General features: G+C 31.6%; 1 protein-coding gene across 2 annotated transcripts in view; it reads left to right on the forward strand.

The window, feature by feature from the left end:
* Positions 1-551: 551 nt before the first annotated feature.
* The window catches only part of LOC129794014 (protein N-terminal glutamine amidohydrolase), a 69,747-nt gene continuing 54,150 nt past the window's right edge, over positions 552-16,148 (forward strand). Inside the window, exons 1-5 of one of the 2 annotated variants that reach the window (XR_008750984.1) lie at positions 552-1,076; positions 1,544-1,697; positions 4,652-4,800; positions 8,318-8,442; positions 8,516-8,815. Coding sequence is in view for 1 of the 2 variants with exons in the window: in XM_055834587.1 (XP_055690562.1) it covers positions 1,015-1,076; positions 1,544-1,697; positions 4,652-4,800; positions 8,318-8,442; positions 8,516-8,658 (633 nt within the window). In the remaining variant the exon portion in view is untranslated. Of the gene's footprint in view, positions 1,077-1,543; positions 1,698-4,651; positions 4,801-8,317; positions 8,443-8,515; positions 13,778-16,148 lie in introns of those variants that run through there. The other variant, XM_055834587.1, reaches the window with a different exon arrangement.

Below are 16,148 nucleotides of genomic sequence, written 5' to 3' on the forward strand. Positions count from 1 at the left end.
TCTTAATGAATTTTGACTTATTTTATTCTCGAGCTATATGTGAAAAAAACAGCTACACAGGTAAATCAATTAGGGGTAATTAAAGTATTAAAAGGACTCTCAATTTCCAATTTTCAATTAAAAGGCTCTCAATTTCATTTAAAGAAATCAGGCAAAGATAAATAGGTACCCTTTGCTACAAAATCTTTTTATTTACCATGCGAAAGGTGAGAGGCTCAAAATTATTATTATTATTATTATATGAATGACCATCTTTTAAAGGAGACTATTCATCTTACTCTACCCCTAATAATTTTATGTGATTTAAATAGTTTAAATAAGAACATTTTCCTACTAATTAAGGTCTCTATAATTTCGTTTCCCGGATGAAAAATGAGTTTTTCCCGGAAAAATAACTATTTTAAAATTAGCATAAATTCAGTGACCGTTATTAAGAGAAAACCTCCAACGGTTTATTCAAAATTCAAATATTTCAATATGATTAATCGTTTTTCCAACTATCGATACGTGAATTAAGGTGCCTCAAAATCATCCTCAGTGCAGGACAGTGTAGGACAACCAAATCAAATCTCAAAAAAACACGCAGGACAAGAAAAGTTCGTCCCCAAAAATTAATCCTGTTTACGGGTTTTTCTGGGAAAAAGCCCGCAGGAGACGCAATTTTCTAGTGTAGTTAGCCATGTTGTATATTTTGGTGATTGAGAGACATCAGTAAATAGCATTAGATAGTGTCTAAATAGTATTTTAAGTAAGCTCAGTTGGATTGTCCTTTGTGTTGTGTGTTTTGGAGCGCATCGTCCCCCCTTTTCCGGAATCATCTTTCTTTTTTTTTTGTTGCCACAAGACTATCCGGGAATTTTAGAAATAAAGATAAATTTCCCGAAAGATACAGAGCAACAATTCCGGGAAAGTAGCTGGTGAGCCGGTAGAAAAGTTCCCAATCCCAAAGAAGAAGTTGTTAGCAGGAGGTGGAGAGAATTCCGGGATTGTGAGGTTGTTGGTGCCCAAAAAGCAATGACGCAGGATTTTATTGTTTTCCCCAAGATTGGTGAATGCTCCTACGTATCATGCTATTGGTGAGTTTGAGAAATTTCAACCACAGCCACCGAAGAAATCTCCCTCTGCGCCCCATCCTGCTTTTGCTACTTCCATATTGATTATTTTCATCTGCATGCTAAATCGTTCTGACCTAATTCCCCGACACACACCATGACGCTACATAATTCCACCAGCGGCTACCAGGAGGAGGATCACAACAGCATCAGAATGTTCGTTGAATTGCATCCAATATGCAACACTCCTATGTGAGGAGAAAAAAATCCCTTTGCTGAGAGATGAGAGAAATTTCTCAATTCTGGTGGCACAGATCGATTCCCCATCATCCACCACATTCATCCACAAAACACCATCAGCCACCCCCTCACGACTTGTCCATTTCCTCGCATAGTCCCATAAAAATTTTATGCGACCACATTTTTCAGCACATAACCATCTCCATAAGTGCCGATGATTTGACTTTAATGGTTGTTGGTTGATTTTCCAGCGAGGAAAATGTGTGGAAGTTGTGCGAGCAAGTGAAGAAGAATAATCCCAGCGAATTGCCCAAATGCTACTCGGTCTTTGTCTCCAACACCGGACGGACTGTGCCATTGTGGAGACAAAAGGCGGGACGTGGTGATGACAAAGTTGTTATATGGGTGAGTTTTCTTTTTTTTCCAACCCCCGCCCACACTTTAAACATAACTGGAGGTCTAACACCGCTGAATTGATTTTTTTTGCATTGAATTTTATGATCTCTTTTACAACCATCTCCTGGATTTCCTTAAAAGACTGCCACTGAATTCCTTGAATTTTATTTGAAAAACTTGGAATCTGAAAACGGGAGATTAGATCTTGATTTACTTTTTAAAATAAAAATAAATAAATAAAGAAATAAATATTTCCATTAATAAATTTGATGTCAAATTAAGTCAGTTGTGTGCTAGTCACAAAAGTTAGGGACCGGTTACCCATAACCTAATGCACCACTACTCTGAAAACGAGCCCGGTTACAGTTAGAACCTAAAAATAACCTACTTTCCTTTTCCCTCCCCACCACCTAGTGAGAATTTTCTCTCGAAAACATATAGGCTGTACTGTGAACATATTGTTAATATTAATTATTTGTAAAACATTGATTGACACATACAGCCAAAGAACCAGGTTTTCTGCCGTTTTCCTGGGGAGGCTGGTAGTGGTAAGACGGCGGCAGACGCAACCCGAGATAAAGGAAATAAATGAAATGAAAAATGAAAAATAATTATAAGGATTGAATCAAATTGAGTCCAGTAATGAACTTTCTGCTTAAGGCCAGCATATCTTGTTTAAAGCTAGAAGCTTTACCAACTAAGAGTTACCCAAGTTGGGAAACTTTAGTTAGATCTTCACCTAGTAAAGGGACGACCGTAGGCTATGAATTGGTTTTTCTTAAAAGACGGATTTTCGGTCATAGGCTCGGCAAATTAAATTTTATCAAAGGCCAAAGTTTCGGACTATTTAAGTTCTTCCTCAGGGCCTAGCTTGAGACCGAAAATCTGTCTTTTAAGAAAACCCAACTTTAGTTGGAGGTATTAAAGATCAGGCTACGAAGGTTCCGGTATTCCACAGTTAGGAAGTTTTGAAAAATCTCTTACGAAGAGAGGAAATGTTCCTTAATGACACGAGTCTGGATTCTCTATGGAAAACCAAACATAACATAAAAGAAAAAGAAAATTTAGCTTTGGAATTTTCTTCAAAGTATATAATTAAAGTAGGTTGGTAATTAAATTGAAAGATATCTTCAAACCCTTAAGCAGAGGAAATTATAACTTAGGTATTGAATCTATTGAATTGATGTCAAATTAATAGTCAGATGTGTACCAACTCTTCAAGTGAATTTTAAATAGCTTAGTGATTAATTTGGGCTCATCAAATCCATCGATTCATTAAAACTCGCTTTTATGTTAAGCGTGTAACATAAAATTCTGTCTCCAAATCAAATCAAATCTAATTATTCATTTTAATCAAAAAAAAAAGATAAATCAAGATCTTGGAATCTTACATCTAAAATACGAACAATAATTACTTAAATTTAATTCGATGTTAAGTAATATTTATCTAATTTTCAAGTTGGTTATGAATTTAGAAATGAATTTATATAAATTAACTTAACGTTTCTTTAAATATTCATAATCTTTATTACTTAATTATTACTTGTGGTTTTTCTCAAAACTCACAGCAATAATCTTTGTAAAAGATAAATATTTTGCAATGATTTATGATAAAAAAAAAAAAAGAAAAAAATGAAGAGAATAAGCAACGAATGAATTGATATCCTTGAGATATCTTTACATTCACTTTCAAGATGAATTTTCCAAAGCAATATTATACTGATTAATCACTGCAAGGGGTGGGGGAATGCAATATAATTCTATACAAATTGTGTAAGAAAAATATTGCAGAGAAGAAGAAAATCTCTCGGAGCGAAAAGACTGTTGATATGATGAATGAAGAGTCTTGATTCCATCCCACACTTTACTTCTCTCTCTCTCTCTCACTCTGAGAATCCTATTATCCTTTTGCGAAAGGAGTGAATATATAAAACCAATGCGGTGAATTTTATGTGCATTTTCCCAACACCATCATCAATCATTTTTCATGGAGAAAGGCAAAAGAAAAGAAAAACGTCTTGCAGAAGTAGCGGAATCACTCTGTCAGAGTATATTATGGAACTTCTTTCATCTTTTCTCCAGCATATACATATTTCTTGTGTATTTTAGTATTCTCTTCAAGTCACTCCATCGCGCGTCTCCTTGCAAGTCTTGCATGAATTAAATTAGATTGCTTCCTGAATTGGAAGTTATATACCGCCCCTTTACATATTTGGATTGGATCCAATTTAGGAGGAATTTTTATATAACAATCAAAATTAACATATTCAAAACATTATTTTTTATATATATTACTGCAGATTTGATTTGGAAAATTAATAAAAAAAGAGACTTTAAATGGTCGTTTTTTTTTTCAAGATCAATTCATGTCACTTTCGCGGATATTTTCCATGAGAAAACTTTGAAAAAGTTTAATTTACTCCCAAAGTTACTTTCATACACGGGCACAAGTATTAGGTTAGGAAAAAAACTTTCTATTTGGCTAAAAACTTTGAAAACTAGGATTTCCCAGGAGTGGTCGCACGAGTGAAATTGACCCCCAGACTGTGGGTGGCTGCAGCACATGCCACCCACCACACCAATCCGGTCAGTTAATGTGGCTGTATCACGAGACAGGCACACGGAATATTTTAATCATTTCGCGTGTAAACGTAAATCAAAATTTTAATCCTAACAGCGCCCTCCCCCCCGGCCCCCTGCTCGCCCCAAATGGCGCGACTGTGAGACGAATAATGAGGGGCGTAGAGAAAAATACAAATGAAGGGAGGAAAAATGCGAAAGAATGTGGATAAGGCGAGTGGGAAATAAAAAAAAGGAGAAAAATAAAAACGGTGTGATTTTCTGATGTGTTTATTTCCCTCGGAATGGGGCAATATACAGTATAGGGTGTCCCCCCAGTACAGTGGAATTATGGACGATAATTGAAGAGTCCCTCTTGTTTTTTTCTTGTCTCCCAATTCCAGGATTACCATGTCTTTTTTATGCACTGCGTGGGACCCAACAGATGTCTTGTATACGACTTGGATACCACTCTACCATTCCCCACGTACTTCCACAAGTACGTCACTGAAACATTCCGGTCAGATTTGGCGCTAAGGCCAGAGCATCACAGGTAATTTTATTGAATGCCACACATAATGCCCAAATAATGTCCCATTTGATTACCTTTCCTTCTCACACTAAACATTCATTTCTGCTCCGCATGGCATTTGTTACGGGGTTTGGGGTGGAATGCCACGAGAGAGTTTGAGTATACGACGTAGATTATATATACGATGCTGGAGGTGAAAGGTTTTCGAATAAGAAAATAGCTTCCTCAGCAACAAGTGCCCAAAAATTACACGTATCCTTCCCATATCTATGTGGATTTTGCGCCAAGTCATTTTTTGGCACCACGATGATCCTCCCCGATGGCTTGAAATTCAATCAGGATATGGGGAAAATTGATGGCTTGCCGAAAAAGCAAAAGAGACACACAAAATGGGCCAACAATACAAAGTACCACACCATTACCAAAAAGAAAAGTTTAAGCACCACCCTCTATAGCTACCTTCTCCAAAAATTATGTTGCATTCAGGGGTTGGGGAAAATGTTAAAGCAATGAACCTAAAAGCATCACATTAAAGGGATGGGGTTGCCTTTTGGGGCCCTTTCGAAGGTTCCGCACTGGAGGATATACATTCTATGAATTAAAAACGAATGATTTAATTTGGGATTAAAGATTCTTTGGCTGAGCTAGTGTATATTTAATTTGGTAGAGTTTAACATATTTGTGGAATAAAATAAAATAGTTTTATGGGAGTTAAAAGTTAATTAATCTAATTAATAATTATGTAGGTACTGTACAATGTACGGAATAATATTCGTACAACATTGTGAAAACTTTCAAAGCTTTCGGTTAAATTTTGGCTCGTTAAGTCATTAAAGGATGACATTTTGATTTAAATTCCAAGCAAAAAGGATAGCTTTGAAATGCGATGTAAGATTGTTGAAGAAGAATTAGGCGTAAACAATGTTTTAAAAAGTCTTTAGATTGTGTTTATTTTTATGCTCATTCAATGATTCACAGAGCTTTAAAAATGAAATGTATTGAAATTCTATTAAAGGAACTATTTTTACACATTTTTACATTCTACCATTTAGGGAATATCTCCTCTAAAGGATAATTATTTGAATTAAAGTTACCAAAGGATAACAAAGAGCTTTTTATGCGTATAAATATCACAGCACAATAAATAATTTAATTAAAATTTTAATTCATCATCCAATAATTATGGAAACTCCACGCAAACAAATTGCTCAATATATTAAAAATGCAAATAATTTATTTTATGATAAAAATTTATCAAATAAAAAGCGAAAATAGCAAATTTTAATCAATATTTTACTCATTTAACAAGAACGTTGGATTTTTTTGCTTCAGAACAGTCTCAAAAATTTCTAATAAAAGTTTTCGAGTTTCTGTAATTGTTTATCCCATCCTGACCTTGCCTATGTATATAGCAAAAATTTTCCTAATGTATTCTTTGAATTCTGAGCAATAAAAAAAATTACGTAAACAAACCTCTCACGGTAAATCCTAATATTGAGGAAAATACTCTGCAGTACTCCCCTGAAAGTGCTCTGTGTGAAAATAAAATGCTTTTTCCTGGAAGTATCCCTTTTCTCTAATTGAGCTCGTACGTAAAGTGGTTGTTTGTGTATTTTAATAATATAGCTATATGTACACATTTAACACTTTCCCACACAGTTCATAAAAGGCCCTTCCATACAAACGGGGTGCTCCCAAAGGAATTTATAATAATGATTTTATTTAATTACATCAATAAAATTAAATTTCACCGTACCTCCACGTTGGGGGTTTATTTGCCGTTGGGCTTTTTATACCTACATATACCGACATACAGTGCCGAGAAAAATAATAGGACCACCAATATAGGTTTTAAATGTACCCTTGACTTCAATCGCCAATATCTCAGGCTGTGGGAGACAGATTTTGAAAAGTGGCATAGATTCGGAAAGCTACATTCATCCCCTTTCCAACGATGGTAGATTTTCGAAAATCGGCCCATCCGTTCAATTTTGGTAGATGATTGAACAAAAAGTGGCATTTTTAGTATGGGTCTACTTGAGCGACTGTCAAAAATCAGCCCCTCAACGGATTTTGATCACCCCGGCAGTTTTGGACAGGGGAAGAATGTAGCTTTCAGAGTTTTTTGAAATTTTGAAAATTGGACACCCAGAAAAAAAGTTAGACGGGTTTTTGTGAGTGGTCCTATTTCAATAATTTAAGGGTTAAAATGCTTCCTAATTTACACAAAGTTTCATAACAAATTTTTATTTTTTTTTTAGGAAAAATTTATTTTCGCAAGCTATAAGCCTTTTAACTTTACTCAATTAAATTCAAATAAACACTTAAAAAAAATAAAAATTTACAAAAACTTGTTATGAAATTTTGTGTAATTTCACCCTTAAATTATTGAAATAGGACCACTCACAAAAACCCGTCTAACTTTTTTTCTGGGTGTCCGATTTTCAAAATTTCAAAAAACTCTGAAAGCTACATTCTTCCCCTGTCCAAAACTGCCGGGGTGATCAAAATCCGTTGAGGGGCTGATTTTTGACAGTCGCTCAAGTAGACCCATACTAAAAATGCCACTTTCTGTTCAATCATCTACCAAAACTGAACGGATGGGCCGATTTTCGAAAATCTACCATCGTTGGAAAGGGGATGAATGTAGCTTTCCGAATCTATGCCACTTTTCAAAATCTGTCTCCCACAGCCTGAGATATTGGCGATTGAAGTCAAGGGTACATTTAAAACCTATATTGGTGGTCCTATTATTTTTCTCGACACTGTATATATGTAGGTATGTAGAAAATTTAGCCCCTCAATATTGTCAATTGATTTTTCAGATAATAATGGTTTGAGAGGGATTTGTTAATATTACTAAAAGGCAGGAAATTAAATGGAAAAAAGGAAGTAGGTACTAATTTTGTTAATAAAAAGCTCAAACAGAAGTTGAAATAAAAGTTCCAAATCAATATTATTTTTTTAAAAAAAGCGTTACGACATTGCCTCTGCGGAATATCTTGACAAATTCTCTAACAGTGAGGAATTTCCGGTGAAATTTTGTGTCTCAATTTTCCATTTTATATATCTATGTATATGTAATATATAATTTTATAGGGAAAAGTTGTCTACCTAGGCATTTCCTCTAATTTTATTAATTAAATTCCCTGTTTCGATCGACTTGAACTCAATTAGCAACTGTGCACAACTTTTATGGGAAGAATTCAGCTCTTTCACCATGGAAATTGTAAATGAATTTCATTATTTTTTTTCCTTCTTTATGCGCTGTTTTTCGTCATTATCATATATTTCATTTGTATATTTGCGAATTTTCCCAACAAATGTCATTAGATTTCTTTTTATGCGAAAGCACAAATGTCATGCAAAAATCATTGTATTATGTACATTATATGCTGGCTTTGCTGGCATTTTGTCAATGATCCGAGAAAAAAACTCTCATATAACCACATTATGCGATACAATGAAACTTTCTCATTTAAATTTCTATACATATAAAATTAGAAGAGAAAAAAACATTGTCTGTCTCATCCAATAGAGTTTTTCGGGTGATCCCAGCTGAGGAATATTTGGCTGAATTTGCATCAGATCGACGTCATATGCGTAGACCTGATAATACATGGATAAAACCGCCTCCACCTTATCCACCTATAGCAACGAATGGTGAAATTTTTTTCTGTTTAAAAAAAGAAGTTTTTAAATTACTTTTCAACTAAAATGAAAAACTAATTTTCAGGCACATCCCACAGTTTGGATGATTTTATCTGTATGACACCGGGTAAAGGTCCTGGCACCGTTCATAGTCTTTCACAATTTGTTCATATGTTCTACAAACCACCAAATTTGCAACAAAATTCGACGACTCAGCAAAATCCGTAAGATATACATAATTAGGTCTATATATATGATTTTTTTGATAGCTAAATGAAGAGAAAAAAAATGATAAACGCAGCACTTCCAAGTTGAAGACACATTAAGGAAAAATTGTGGCTTTTATTTGTAAAGAAAAAGAATAAATAATTAAAACAAAAAAAAGGTGAAATTGAAAAGGTGAATTAGACAAAGCATAAAATGAAGAATAAACCATTGAAGTTAGGATATTTAAAAAGAAATGTTTGTATGCAATTTAAATGTTTACATTTTAAGTATAAAAACATTTTTAACTGTGGTTTCTCTCAAAAAAAATCTCTTTCCTGTCCCACCTTTATCTCCAAACTCTTGCTCCCCAGATTTTATCTCTTGTACTTTGAAATCTTCTCAACAAAATGCATTAATTTGTTGTTTGGATAAATATTTTATCGCATCGGTTTCACATCTTTTCCAGAAAGAAAAGTCATTTTTTTTCCTCCAACAAGACTTATCGTATTTTACAAACTATTAGCATTTGTACTTGAAGAGAGAGAGAGAGAGAGCGTGTACGTGTGGGGATAACAAAAATGAAAAAAATAAAAAAAAGAAAGCACAAGGAATATATTATCCAACAAAATATCTTCTAAATCTTAAGATTAAAAAAACAATGTTACCAAGAATTGCAATCTTAAATGACTTTTAAATATTTCTTCCATTTATAATGAGCAAAAATTGTTTTTTTCTGTCTTCTTTATGGAATTTTTGTATGATAAAAGATTCAATCAAAAGCATGTTTAACAGTGTTTATTACGAGGTTTTCTATTTATAAGAAAATAAAATCCACAGAAAGGAATCAAATGATGCTTCAAATTATTCTAGTCAGAGCATAATTTTTTAATTCAATAATATAATTCAAAGCTCACAGAACTCCAAAACGTGCGATACATTTCGTAGATTTTAGCATATAGAATCCCATTTAGAGTCTAATGAAAATGAATGGGAATCTCTACGCTAATTTCTTATGAATCCCCAATAATATTTTGGTCACAAGGGGCTGTCATTTCACTTGAAATAATGTACTTTGTATAACCCTTTCTATAACGTCTCTATACATCATATTTCTTGCATTTGAGCCTTACATTGAATCAACTAGTGTGATAAATTTCAATTTATTGCAATTTCATTATTTAGAATCCTTTTCAGAACATAAAGAAGAATTTTTTAACCAATAAACGTTCTTCTAGAATTTATCAACCAATCAAAGAGAACTTTAATTTCTTCTTCTTATTTATTAAACGTTCAACGAAAGATTTCTGATTTTTTTGATTGGATGATGAACTAAACTTCACCAGAATTGTCAAAATGGTGGAGTCTTAATGCAAGGTTGATTAAAATAAAGAAAAGAACAGAATTTCAAGGAAATACTCACCCCCCTTGTACTGAAGTAAATTTTTCTACTTAAATCGACTTAATTTAACAAACTTTGTGTTCATTCTTAATTTTTGGCCTATCGTTGCATAAAACGACATGCACAAAAAACTCAACAGAAAAATTTATTAAAAATAACTTGTAAGAAGCTCTTAAAACACTTTAATATTTAACATGAAAAAAAAATATAATAATCATTGAAACCATTTAAAATGAAAAAAAAAAGTATTGAAATGATATTTATAAATTAACATAATGAAAATTTAATCTATCGTCAATTTAATGCTATTCTTCCTTAATATCATTATAATGAGAAAAGAAAAGTGGAATGAAAAATTGCGGAAATTGAGTGAATTTACCTCCCATGAGAGAGAAAGAGGACGTTTCTGATATAGATGGGAAATCCTTTATTGATTCTTGTGAGAAAGTCTATCGTTGAAAACAAAACAAAAAATCGTTAACTCTTCTATAATATATTTATATACACCTAATATAAAAATAATAATATATGTATTTGTTGAAATATGTACTTGAATAGTGAGAAATTGATCAGAGATTTTACCTTGATAAACATAAGAATTTCTTCCTTCGACCTTTGACAAAAACTTCTCTATAATGCCATATATAAGAAAAATCATCTAAATGGGACCCAAATGTTATTCTTTCATCCTTTCATTCTTCACTTGTTTTTCACTCTTGTTGTTCACAATTGTAAAACTATATTTAAAAAATATATATAAAAAAAAACATTTTACTCTCACCTTGTGGTGAACTTTTCATGGAGGATGATTGCAATTTTCGCTACAGCAATTTTTGGATTGAAAGAAAAATCCAAAAAACAAACTTTTTAGCAAAACTTTGATATTTATAATGATGCTTTTTTCAAAGGAATTCAATTGAAATCTATCTTATTTTACTCAAGAGGGCGACTTTTCCCAAGATCTGTCTATGCTACTAAACTCACAAATTCTCTCATCTTCTCAAAAAAATAAATAAATAAAATAAAAAGGAATTTCCAATGTAACTGAATCAAATTATTATGTAAATTTTGAGAATTTTTTTTTAAATTAATTGTTAAGGTGTGTGTGGCAAATTTAAGCATAATAAGAATGAAAATAAATAAGAAAACATGTCGGATTGTAACTGAATTTCAACATAGGATTGCATATTCATGCGACAAAAGTTGCAAATGAGTCCGTTGTATGTGAATTTTTTTTTCATTTAAATAATCCTGCGTTTATTTGTTTTTTCCTTCAATTTCCTTTCGCACGCTCGCCATACGTGAGACATTTGCAATTTTAAAAGAAAACTAAAACAACATTCGCGGGCACAGTGAAAATGGAAGAAAAAAAAACAGAATCGTAGAATATCCAAAAGACTCGATGGCGCAAAGCTTCTGACCCTCCTACTTAACCTTTTATTTTGTTTTCTCGTTAATTCTCCTTTTATAATCCATTCTGCTTTTATGTACACACATCGTAGTATTTAAGGAGTTTATATTGAAACATTGTAACGCATTATATATGTAGTATGTCCTTTGTTGACTTTTATTTTCGTGGAATTGTGACAAAGCTTAATAACCCCAAACAATCTGCATTTTTTTTTCAAATACTAAAGCATTCCTCAACATTCCTTCACTTAGCGTGTTTAAATACATAAGCAAAATTTCCATATCTTTAATGAAATAAATAGAAACAAAACAAGTGAGATTCTAATGTAGGTATATGTAGCTAGTTAACTTGTTGAGTTAAAGAAAACTACTAAAGTGAAAGTTTTCTTAAGTTTTCTGTTTGAAATTAATTTTTTTTTCGACATTAAGGCCTAAATTTCGTAAAAAGGTTTTCTCTACTGGTACTCGGAACACTTTCCGTTAAAAATTTAGTAATTTTTTTTAGTTTTACTTTGAATTATTCGCATTTATAACAACAACCAAAAACAAACCTTTTATAGCACAAACGTGTCTCGGCTAGAAGATCTAAAAGAGCAAGATTTTGTAAAAGATCTTACAATTTGTATATTCCAAATGGAAAAAAAAGAAAAACTTTTGTACAAAAATAAAACATATTGAGTTGATTCTGTATAAATATGTTCTTACCTATTAATAGTCAAAATATTAGAGTTTTTTTATAGCTTAAAATGTGTCTGAGCTATGAAAGCTAAATGTATCATTTTTCCAAGACAAAAAAATTTCAATCAGTACCTATCTTGCTAGGAAAAAAGAAAGATTTTGCAGAGAATTTGAGTCTAAAATTATGTTCTTCTTTTATAGTACAAAAGTATGTCTTTTGCTATAAGTTCTAAATGTTCTATCTCTATTTTAGAACTGTCATATCTTGCAATTTATTTTATACACAAATACCGAAAAATCCTTAAATTAACGGATTTAAAACAAAAATAAAATAAAATATTTTCTACAGAATCAACTCTTAAAGAAAAAATTTTTTTTTGGTAAAATTTTAAAAATTCCTTTTGATTTGTTTATATTAGCCAACGCGGTTTGTTTGCGGTAGGCCCTTACAACAAAATGAAATCATGCAGAAAGTCCCAACGAAAATTATTTAATTTACTCATTAAATTTTAGGTCATTCTGAATCTACTGTGCAAATTTTTTTTTATGTTTCAATTAAAAATCGCTTTGAACATATTTTTTTTTTAATTTATTTTATTAGTTTTTTTCCCTACATCAGAATCTCAATATAAAGCGAAATCTACTCCAAAAACAAAAACAATATCCACCCGAAACACAAGTTAGAACACTCTCTAAAAATAAAAAGTTTAGCAAATGAATGATGAACGATGTGCAGAAAATTTGTCATGGAAAAAACCCTAATAAATGATGGCATACAGTCAAAAAAAAGTAATTAAAAAATGGAAAAAATACGAATGTTAACATTTTTACATCTAGCTAATGAAGATTAAAAAAAAAACTTTAGTAAAACAAGTCAGAAAGAGTAAATTAAATGAAAATATTGATACAACACAGATTAAATTTGCGTACGTTAATTAATAAGGAATATTTGTGATGTTGATGTTTAGATGTAAAACTCTTTATTTGATGAGGTATATAATTATATTTACGTTTATTCCTGCGTACCAGTCCGTCAAGTAAATATCCAAAATCTAATGATGGATACAAAGTGTAAGGAAGGATAGAAAAAAAAAGTTTTTAGATAAAAAATCGTTTTCTTTCAAATTATATAAAAAAAAACTTCTTATATAAATTCTTTCGTTTTTTTTCTTTAAAGTTTTCTTAAGAATTTCTAAACTTGAGATGAAAGATTAAAAAAAAATTGGGCATTGAAAGAAAAGAAAAAAAAAAGCAAATGACACATCTTTAAATAATTGTATATTTAAAAATATTGTTGACTGAAAACTTTTACTGTATTTTAAATAATGTGATTTTAGAATATTTTTTACTTGAGGGGATGATACAACAACAAAAAAATGTGAGACTTTTAGTGCACACTCCCATGTGGGAGCATATACTATATGTGTGTAAAATCTTTTAGTTAAAAAATGTGACTTTTTATTTCTTCTCGCAAGAACGATTTATATACCAAAGGTAAAGTTAGTAAGAAAAAAAAAATGAGAATAAAAAAAACATTTTACTGATGACAAAGTCACAATTCATGTTTAAGAACATACTTTTTCCATATATTGTTGATCTTGTACAACAGCAAAAGCTTGAGATTTAATTAAAGAGAATGATGGAGAAAAAAAAGCGTTGTGTATATAGCTAACGAAAAAAGTAATTTCCGGGAAATGCAGCTTTTTTTTTCGAAGAAATTTCAGCCATGAGGAATATTTTCCCGCAGAACGTTTCTAATGCCAACAACAAAATGCGTTGCTAATTTATGTGTTAAAGCTCATTTAATTAGACTAGAAGGTGCTTTTTGAGTGCAAGGACAGTCACCCAGATGAAATACAGCGGCGCTGCAACACAAATAATCACATTGTCCAGTGCTAAATTATCAAAGCTTTTCATTCATAAAAGGTGTTTTTGCTGTGAGAATTTTCTCCATTTCAGAAACAGGTTAGTGCACGATATGATAATTCTTATTTGATTCTATTAAGTCTACACAGAGAATTTATTTCTATATATGTAATTTTATTGAAGTTTTGAATAAAAAGAGATTTTTTAAAATTTTTATTATCATTCCACATGTTAAGAATTTATTTCATTTACAATTTTATTATTCATTTTTCTTAAATTTTAAGAGCAAAGTTGAACAAACAAAACATTTCCTCTGAGACTATTTTTATGTTCAATTAAATTTATTAAGGGTTCTCCTTAAAATTTTAATTTTAAAACATAAAATTTATTAAGACTAATTCCCATATTAACCTTAACCTCTGTTTTTTTCTTCTAAATCTAAATGAAGAAGAAAAAAATTAATGGGATTTCTTTCATGCAAGACCAATTACTTTGTAATTACTTTTAATTTGTATTTTCTCTTTCACTTGTAAATCCAATTTGTTCTTATTTGAATAGTTCTAGAGGTGCAAGAAGTGTTGTTGCTAAAGGTAAAGTTTAATCTTCTTTAGAATAAAAGTTTAACGATTTTACTTTTTGATCACATTGACGATGTCAGTAAAATAGATTTTAAAGGACAATAAATTATCAAATTTCATTCAACCTGAAAAGCTTTTTTTTTTTACTCTTGATAATAACTAAACTTTTTCTATATCTAATTAATCACTCCAATTAATTCATAAAAATACTAAAATTAAAATAATAAAACAACAATTTTCTTGAACCAAAGTCCAAAAATTGATGATTCTTCACAATGTTCTTAAGATAAATTAATTAAGACTTTGAATGGGGAGAAAATAAATGAAGAAACGACGATCTTATCTCATACAAAGCGCAAGCTTTGAAAGCAAAAATAAGAACAAATAGGAACAATTTTTAGAACTTGAATGCAAGGCTTTACAACCAACATTAATAAAAATTACAACACCTTCAAATGTTCTAATCAGTGTAGAATGTTTACGACGTTTACTAAACCATGAAGAAAATAAACGTAAAAACAAGTAAGGTATTTGTAAGAAAGATTAGGACAGAAGATAAAATATTTTCAATGAAGGATAAAATGAAGAATCTTTAATTTTTATAAACGGAGATCTTTCGAAATACATATCTACTAAGAAACATACGCTGTTCTAAAATTCTCTGACAAATACAGGTGAAATTTAGAAGAAGCTCAAAAAAGAATAGTTGCATAGAGAGGGCCTAGAAGGGCTTTTTGAGGCAAAACGCGAATTTAGGATACATGATTTATAGTTTTTTAATTTCACAATTTGTAGTTTTATGAGCTAGGCTTAGTCAGGCTCAAATTTTTTAAGGCAAACTAATTAGTAAATTTTCCCCAAAATTGTGTTATCTCGAGATTTACAAGACTATCTTCAAGTTCGATCTTGATCTTCAAGATCGTCTTGAAGATCATGCCGCTGACAAACCCAGAGTGAGCTTTTTTGCAAATATGTAATTTTAGTTTATTGAATTTAATTGAATTTAATAAATCCATTGTGGTTTTCGCTTATAGCTCTTTATTGTCGTGAGAATTTTATCTATTAATGGCAATGTCTTCACATATTTAAACTGATGAAGCGATTTTTTTTCGTGTGGTCTATTGATTCACAGTTTTTGGCCATTGTTGTGTGTACCATCAATAGGGTACACTTGTGACAATACAATTGCGAACCTCTTGGAGTGACGCAAATTAAGCATATTGTTGCAGAAAGGATAAATTGGGCAAAAAAAATTGTCAAAACAAACACCATTGTTGGCTATTATTTTTTCTTCTAAGCTCCACTTTTCACCTTTTTTGACGTCAATCGGATTTGTCTGTGGTCACACCATGCCATGGTCAAGGGCAGGTGTTTTGAATAAATGTTTCTCTATTTTTCTCGAAGTTTTTTGACTCCACGATGGGGCCAAATGGGACGCGTGGGGTATATCGCCAATGAATATGGTCGCTATGCTATGATGTGACCGTTGGATTTGATTTGAATTTCCCGCCATGATGGAGTGACAGCGTATCGTGGATCCAATCAGCGTGCGTGATTTGTGGCCTGACTTTTTTCGGCTT

This window comes from Lutzomyia longipalpis, chromosome 3 (assembly GCF_024334085.1).
Source record: "Lutzomyia longipalpis isolate SR_M1_2022 chromosome 3, ASM2433408v1".
In the NCBI taxonomy this organism is placed as follows: Eukaryota; Metazoa; Arthropoda; class Insecta; order Diptera; family Psychodidae; genus Lutzomyia; species Lutzomyia longipalpis.